At 42.8% G+C, this 9,140-nt stretch overlaps 2 protein-coding genes across 2 annotated transcripts in view; one reads left to right on the forward strand and one right to left on the reverse strand.

The window, feature by feature from the left end:
- Positions 1-669: 669 nt before the first annotated feature.
- LOC106804671 (alpha-crystallin B chain-like) lies at positions 670-2,960 on the reverse strand. Its single transcript, XM_014805946.1, has one exon. The coding sequence runs from the start codon at positions 2,769-2,771 to the stop codon at positions 2,124-2,126; it is 648 nt and encodes a 215-aa protein (XP_014661432.1). The 5' UTR covers positions 2,772-2,960; the 3' UTR covers positions 670-2,123.
- A 2,929-nt stretch (positions 2,961-5,889) lies between these two features.
- LOC106804657 (C2 domain-containing protein 2-like) overlaps positions 5,890-9,140 on the forward strand; it is a gene marked incomplete in the record, with an annotated part of 88,944 nt that continues 85,693 nt past the window's right edge. The window contains 1 exon segment of the mRNA XM_014805930.1: positions 5,890-6,481. Within this exon segment, the coding sequence (XP_014661416.1) occupies positions 6,032-6,481 (450 nt within the window).

Raw genomic sequence — 9,140 nt, forward strand, 5'->3', positions numbered from 1 at the left:
CTCCCATTTCACTGCGCGTTTGCTTAAAACCCACAAGAAAGAGGTGAGAGAACTGGCATTCTGGCGCAAACGCCGACTGTTTGCCAAACAATATAGCTTCGAAGTGGTGACGTGACGTCACATGTTTTTATCTTTGCTACACCCGTACCGCTGTACCGCAGCACCGCTGCACGGTTGCTTGGGGATTGTGGAAACTGTCAACAACATCGGAGAATTTGAACAACACTGGAGAAATTAGCGTTTGGATGCGCATTGTGAGCCTTTAAATACGTTATATTTATTGAGAATAGAGATTATCGTGAGTTAGAATATTAGCAATTTAAACGTGCTTCTTTTTTTATTTACAAAGTACAGTATACAATAATCAATAAAATAAAAAATTTTGGGGGCATATTACTATTACTATATATCGAGATATACTACATTAGCAATTGTTACGTTTTATGTGGAAAGTACGAACTATGTTAGTTTATACAGCATAGAATTAGTTATTAACATGCGTATATTCTCTAATAAACAAGCAAACTAAACGCTGATGTTCCTAAGCTGTACTAGCATGAAATGTTAGATTCTTGTTCTTAAGCTGCCGACCTAGCCACAGGCTCTTGTGGATAGACGCATGCATACCAACGCGCAAATACTATCTGCATGTAATTTAATTATAAAATATAAATTTAATGTTATGATTATTATGTTTATTGCTTCCGCGGACATGGCGTGTACATGTATTAGTTGAGCGCGCGTCTGGTGAACATTTTTACCCACGAAGGCATGCTCGGCTACATGCTGCTTATGTCTTCAGCCAGGCTTCAGTCGTCAACATGTGGCGTTCTACATTAGCTCTCCACCATAAACCCAGGTCTGCTTATACTCACAGCCGACATGCATCTTTCGGTCGTTAATAAACGTCTACGATATCATCCAATTACTGTGTACACTTTGAGTAACATTAATTTTGTGAGTATAAGATATGCTATGATATATGCTATGATGAGATATCAGTGATGTACGATATAGCCACATACCGATATACGTACATAGATATAGCCTCCAAAGCACGCATAGGTGTTACCGTTATCATCGCGTCAAACACGAAAGTCCGCGCCTCTCGCACAAGATAAACACCATTTCAATACTTCGCTGGGCACAAACCTACTGTATTTACCATAATAATATATAATATATCTGCGATATTAACACGCGCTGTATTGCAGACTCTTGTGAAAAGTAAATGCAAACATCGAGGAATGAAGCTGGCGCACTTACTGTATGTAAACACGGGGCTATTAATACCGCATCGCAGAGAGCCCGCTAGAGCCGAGAGAGTACAGCATTTCATATCGGAACGCTAACCGCCAACAACGCAACAAAAATATAATTACCGAAGATCGCGATTTTTTGATTGTCGAAATACTTTTTATCTCGATTTCACCTCATTAGTTACAGTAACATAATTAATATTAATAACAGAATATGACGGCCGTGTTTGCAAATTAGAGAGTATAGTCGATCTTTATCATTTCATATCTGTTCAATATTATATTTATATTTATCATTATCATTTTCATTCACGCGCGAAATAATTACGGTTGCTGTCAAGCCTTGCAAACGTTTGTTATCGAGATCCTTGAAATAAAAGCTGCAATGAGGACGGTCATGATATTACTGTCTCTAGATGTCCAAGCATGTCAATATCACTACACGTAAGCTACGCGCTATACGTTCTAGTTGTCTAGTGCGTCTGAATGTTACCTGATGAAGGTAAGAGCAACGCAGGCAAATGCGAGCAATCCAACAACAGTTCTACTGTTTTCATCGTGAAATTTTAATCAGTATGAAGTCGTTCGGTTTGCCTCTGCAGTAGCGCGCATATATAACCAAGCGCATGTGGACGGCCGATATGCGTAATGACAGATTTCGTACACGTGATGACGCGATTCCTGATTCACTGTCACTGTAATTTGACACGCGGCCACTACGAATTCACGTAACTACACAGTTACACTACACGTTGCAATGAAGGTGACAGATATATAGGTGAGATATCCGCCACGCGCGCGCATCACGAAACTGGAAAAAATCAATCAATCGTAACTATATCGATAACCGACGACGAGATCGATCTACTTGTTGGTGATGCGAGGTTGACCGACGAATTCGATCGGTATCGCCTGCGGTTGGGCGCGGTCCTGTCGTGTGTAGGGCACCTCCACTGCCAGGCTTCCGTCCTGTCCAAGCTGAGAGCTCATCTCGTCCAGCTTCAGGTGTGGTGGCAGCGTGAACTGACGATGGAACTCGCGGTAGACGTGCCCCTGGTCTCCGGTCTCCTCGTGCTTGGCGTCGACTTTCAGGGTATCGGCATCCAGGGTAACCTTGATCTCGTCCGGTCGGTAGTTTCGCACGTCGAAGTGAATCTGAAGCTTCTTTTTCCCGTTCTTCTCGACGACGTCCTGTGTCATCATGCCGTCGCGCGGACCAGGGTGACTGAACGCCGCCAGAGGAAGGAAGTCGGTGGGTTCTCCTCTCCTCCACGGCTCGATCGCGCGCAGAGGTTCTCCGCCTCGCCACGGCTCGACGGCTTTCTCGCTCCACCAGCGGCGGCGGGTTTCTTCCTCTCTCTCCCAGCGCTCTCGCATCTCGCGACGGAAGCGTTCTACCTCTCGGTCGAAGTCTTCCATGAAGGGCGACGGCGACGGCGACGACGACGACCACCCGCGCCACGGTGCGAGTCTACTGCGCGATGCAGGATCTTCCCACGGTGCCATCGACATATCTCTGTGCGTGTATGTCTGTGTGTGTGTGTGTGTGGTGTGTGTATGTCTCTGTGTGTGTGCGCGTGTGTATGTGTGTATTCGCCGCTAGCACAGCTGTGTGGAGATGCTTGCTGACTGCACGCTGCTGCTCTGCTGCCCAGCTTCTGGCATCTGAGGGCTTCAGCTGCTCGGAAGCCAGGCCTGCGCGCGTGTGTGTGTCGTGTGCGGGAAACCGAAATAGAACCGAAGGACGTTGGCGTGGGCGATGCATCGCTGCACACAGGTTTCCGGGAGCTCGGGTTGGCTGTTAGTTAGGTTGTGTGATACGTCGTAGCAGCAGCAAGGTTGCTGTAGTGGACATTATTATTTAATAAATAATAAAATAACATTATTAAACTAAGACTTTTCAGCTATGGTGCGGTATATCTAACACTTTAGTGGACAGTATATATATATATATATATATATATATATATATATACTAACCAGTGTTAATAGTGAAGAGTGGTAGCGAAATAGAGATAGGTAATAATACATTTAGAGTAGGCCCCTAAACGGATTGAGGGGTTAAAAATTCGAGACGAGGGTGCGATCATATATCTGGTAGTAGGGAGGGTTATTATTCAGTCAAACTTTTTCGGATTATCGCTCTCTAATTTTCGGGGGTGTGTCTTATTCATCGGATCGAGTTACACGTCGCTAAATATTGTAAATATTTTGCTTTAGCGTAATACACAACTTCTCGGGCGGGACACTAGCGCCGCCTCACGGCAAAGAAAACAGAACTTTCTTATGTAATAACATAATACACTCAATTTGTGTATGTACATAAACTCACTCGTCGTTGCTGGGAACTGTGATTTTGAGAAAATAAATATGAATAATTTCTATCATCTTTATATAAATCATTTTATCAGTACGTAAATACTTTTAGCAGATATTAGGGATACGTCCTGACTCGCCTGGCATACTGTTATGTTACGATTTGAGAAACTTTAGAAGATTCTTCTCTATATAATGAATAAACCGAGACATTGGTGGGTCGAAATTTTTTAAGTCAAACTACTCCTGAGGATAAGCTCCTAAGAGGTGTATCATTTCAATTAATTATAATATATTTCATTTGGAATCATACATCAATTCACTCGTGCGACATGAGCGCCGACTAACGGCAGAGGGAAATGTACCTAATTTCACAATGCGCTGCGGAGAATCGGGATGTTGTGATGATTAGGCTTCGTCTTATTACTCAATGCAGGACCTGGGATACAGATTATTCACAGTAAACAAACCTTGAAATTGTCACCCATTCTTAAATAGTTAATTTTAACAGAGGCGTGATTTATTGTAGCAGATAATAGGCTAGTCCGAGCCGACGCAGACCCCAGTAATGGGATAAATGGGATAAACCCGCACCCTCAGATTAGCAAAGCGGAGTTTACGTCTGCATTTGCAGACTAATAATAGGCATGCACGCAGATGCGTACTAAGTCGTAGATCACGTGGATCTCCTAAATAAATAAACGAAAAAATGAAAAAAGGAGGTTTTCACTGTGCCAGCCGGTATTATAGTAGCTCTCATGCATCTGTGACTGATATTTTATTTGCATCTATGTTATCTACACATGTCTTGCGCAATGTCGCGCGGCGCGGGGCCGTCATAGCAGCGATCTTGTTTAGTTCTCCCGGTAGATGGCGCTATAACGTGAAAAATTGTCTGAATAGCGAAAATTATTGTATGGGAAGGCTGAGGTAAAACGATGAGATACAAACTCACAGTTCACACTAAAACAGTTAAATATATTATATGATGTGTAGGTTGTAATATATACTTGATACAATTAGTTAGTCAGTTAGTTAAAGTTTAGAAATTAAACAATACAATCTTGAAATATGAATAGCAAAGAAAATCACATAAACCGTTTATTACAACAATAATTACAATAGACACTAAGCGAGAAATAAATGAAAAGAATAGACGATGATATATTATTTTGAATAAACAATATTCATATAAAAACATGTATTCACATATCTTAAATGTAATCCTATTTTCAAATATATTTATGTTGAATGCATTGCGTTAGGTATCATTTGTCTTAATTACTTGAGAAACTTCATGTAATTTGACAAACTCAATGTTGCTTGCTCGAGCAACGAAGTCTAGCGAAGTCCAGCGAAACGAAGCGAACATGGCCCCCGCTCTGTATTTCGCTTGCTCGACCAACGAAGTCCAGCGAAACGAAGCAAACATACCCCAGTCCCAATGTTGCTTGCTCGAGCAACGAAGTCCAGCGAAAGTAATTAAACTTGCGTGTTAATTATGTGTAGTTTCTGCGTGTTTTGTTCATTATTTCTCAGTATATACCATATTGTCGATTTTCGGTTACTGTCAGAACGGTGTAAGAAATGTCCATAATGACATATATCATTAACAAAAACAAATGACAAGCAATATAGGAGTGTAGTGAAGGAAAATCTCAAAATCACGCAACAGAAAATATTATTGATACTCTCTGGGTACATAAGTTCTATAGCCGTCTACACGTACAGGGGCGTAGCCAGCCTTTTCAAGAGGGGGGTTTCTTCCAAGAGGGGAGGTTCCTTCCAAGAAGGGGGGTTCCTTCCAAGAGCAATTTTTATTGTTTCTCTATATCAATAAAGCCGTTGCTGATGAAACTTACTCCAATGCCTCAAGAACGCAATACATTTCGCAATACGCATTACTAAGTACACCTGTTCCTGAAAGCGCATGTCAAGTAAATAAATAATAGCAAAGTCTATATAAGCTATTCATATCTTTTGGCGCACCCGGCAGTTAGATGCGATATGATATGACTACTAGGCACTTAGGATATGACTACTAGGCACTTAAAAAAACCCTAACCCTAACCCTAACCCTAACCCTAACGCTAACCCTAACCCTAACCCTAACCCTAAAAAAATTAATTAAAGTGCCTAGTAGTCATATCATATCGCATCTTTCTGCTGTTTGCTCTTTTGGCTTTGACGACGCCATTATCCGAGCGTATGCCTCGGCTGCTGCGACGCTGAAAGCTGCGGTCATTTACTATCGACCATTGATGTCTGAAGTAAACATTATTGTCACGTGGTCAGTCAAGAGAAGGGCCAACACATGTTGCGTGTATGTATGCTGCTTGCATGGATGCCCTGCTCTCGCATCGCCGCGCTCGCGCTGGAAATAGCTTGACGGTCCCTGGAAACTGAATAGTGGATCGTATTTTTGCACCGCATTCCTTCCTCATTGACGTCGGCAGATGGCAGACGTTACGCTAAAATTATTGTGGTATAAAGTGCGAGAGGGATATGACAACATGGCTGCCGCCGTATCGGGTGCGAGAGCGTCGGGCTCCGGAGATGGCTTTTTATCCTTCGCCTCTATTGATATGCTGGACATATTGCTCGTGATATGGATAGCTATAGTTGGGATTATTGTTGCTTTCGGTCATCTTTTGCCAAATATAATCAGAAAGCGGGATGAAGAGGTAGGTTTGAGTATCCCCGTACCGGCAGCATGGGCCATCCCCGCACCAACCGCGGGTGAGCAGAGAAAGAGTACAACCTGGTTGGAAGCTGGAAGCTTGAGGGAGACCTGCGAATGGGCTAATGCGGCGGCTCACTGGTTCTATCAGAACTACCAGCAAACTCCGGAACTTGTTCATGCCTGGCTGAAGAGTTTGAATGACCACGCGCGGGAAGACCTCCTGGTAAGTTTGATTCATATTTCGTAATACGATCGCAGCTTCATTTTTTGAAAAGAATCATATCCAGTTCCATGCAGTACATCTGATAACTTCTGATTCTTATATCCATACCTTGGTACATACGTAAATGTTAATCTCATTCGTCTGACTTCGTTTATGATGCAGTTATAGTCCAGGGCCAGATTTTGGAGCTAAATTAAAAAAATAAATTGTTCTACTAAAAAAGAATTGTCGTAGTCAGAATGAAGGCTGTACATGTACTCAAAAGTGCCTCAAAGACCATCTTCTGCGATCTACATTTTCCAACTTTTCGGGGGGAGAACCGTGGATCCGGCACTGCCCCCCCCCCCACTTGCTTAGCCTACGGCCCTGTAATCGCGGGTTTCGTCGTTATTTTATATCTGACTAAATCTATGACTGTACGCAAGTGCTGACATATAAATTTACAACACCCGTGCTATATGTGTGCACTAGCTGTGTTAGTCACTGATCTTAATATAGTTAGCATTTTACGATCAGTGGTGTAAGAAGGTCGTACGTAACGTAAGTCTTAATTACGCCTCAAACATATCTGACATTTGCGTCTAATTGTAGCTAGGCTGAATTTCATCACCTAGCTGTACTAATTAACACTTTAGTCATGTAAAGAAATCCATGAAACCTTTGCAAATCTTCTTTATCAAGCTGTTGTGCTGCATATGCATATTATACTGTAGTCTACAACCACTATATTAAGACTTTCATTTGCCTATTGAACGGAACGCTACCAAATGCGCGGTCTGTGTGCAGGTGACAAATCCACGCATTGCATTTAAACCTGGTCATGTGTTCGTAAAACATTATTCAAATTATTGTAGGTCGGTTCGATAAATAATGCAGACGGATCTCATGCTCATTGATCTTCCAATGGCTGCAGTATCAGATGTCAGCGAATGACTGACTGACTATATTGGTGCATAAAAGTAGTGCTCAGCGCTAAGGCAGCTGCACTTACTGATGTACGGTTCTTGAAGATCGTGATAAATGCGCTCGCAGACAACTAGAATTAGAATTCATTGCTACATGTGCACAGCGAGTTATAATAGTATGTCACATAGGTTTTATATGGAAACTCGCACACAGGTTTCCTTATCAGCTAATATGTAAAAATCTACTCCAAAACGTGCGCGTACACCAATATCAAATGCTGTGCATTAAAATTCAACTTGCTAGCGAATGCTTACTATACTTATCGTTGTGTCAATATGTATACGCGCTCGATGCATATTTCAGATTACGAACTCATCGTGAATACATCAAGCAAATGTTATTAATTAGAATTAGAATTAAAATAAACATCAAACTGAATTTGCATAGATGAATCGCAGGAGCGACGGCGTGTATTCGACACTAGCGAGAGCGCTTATTCAAACAACGTCTAATTACTCATGCATCAATAGAACTCATTATAACACAATGCTTTATCCCCGTAGTTTCGACAACTAACAAGGTTTGCGCTGCAGCAGCTGTGCAACTTTTGCAGTGCGGCTCTTGTTCGCACGTTCAGTTTCGCGAGTACTCGATAGCTATAGCAGGTTTTGATTTTCTAATGTTTTTGCCGAGAAAATTTTCAATCAATGTTCGTTGATAAAGTGCCGATTATTTTCCTCAGCTAATAACATGCGCAGGAACATATTAGCAAGAGTGAATAATAGAATGATCTAATAATAATTTTAATAATAATAATTTATTATAATTCACTCCTGATATTAGTTGGTGTCTGCGCATGTACATATATGTGTATGTCCACGTTTGCTTTTATTAAGAACAAAGTGCCTCGCAACGGAACAGTCGTGGATGCATCACATTAATTGTTCAACGTACGCGCATTCAGGAAAGCACATATAATATATATAATTAGTTATGAATAGCCCAAATTGGTTTTTAATTGCTTTGCGTCCCCGCTCTGTCACCCCCAATCTATTCTCAAATGAACAGCTGGGTTGCGACTTTGCAGTAGTCTAGTGTATGCGACATGTACGTTGGAGGCATGTACAGCACATCTGCTGAAGAGGCTGCAATACTGGGAGATTGGGAGTGTTGGGATTGGGAGTGTCGGGTGCCTGCTCATTTCTATTTCTGCAATGTGTTGTGAAGACATTTCGCTGGGCGCCTTGGCAACCGAATGTAGGGAGGGGGCTACAAAAAGAGCAGTGTGTTCGAAATGGGCTTGATGTCTTACTGTGGCAGATATGCCCATGGATTAATGTTTGTTTTACACGTGTGTAGATTTGAATCTAGAACATGCGTGCGTACGTACGTGCGTGCGTTTGTACGTGCGTGTGTGCGTGCGTGTGTGCGTGCATGTGTATCAGGAGTGTATGTATGTGTGTTTGTAGTGCGTGTGAATGTGCATGTGTGCGTACATTGGTGTCACTGTGTGCGTGTGCGTGTGCGTGTGCGTGTGCGTGTGCGTGTGCGTGTGCGTGTGCGTGTGCGTGTGCGTGCGTGCGTGCGTGCGTGTGCGCGTGCGTGTGCGTGCGTGCGTGCGTGCGTGCGTGCGTACATGTGCGTGTGTGCGCGCGCGCGTGTCTGTGTGCGTGTGTGTGTGTGTACGTGCGTGCGTGCGTGTGTGTGTGCGTGCATGCGTGTGTGTGTGTGTGTGTGTGTGTGTGTGTGTGTG

Source organism: Priapulus caudatus, unplaced genomic scaffold (assembly GCF_000485595.1).
Source record: "Priapulus caudatus unplaced genomic scaffold, Priapulus_caudatus-5.0.1 Scaffold82, whole genome shotgun sequence".
Classification (NCBI taxonomy): Eukaryota; Metazoa; Priapulida; class Priapulimorpha; order Priapulimorphida; family Priapulidae; genus Priapulus; species Priapulus caudatus.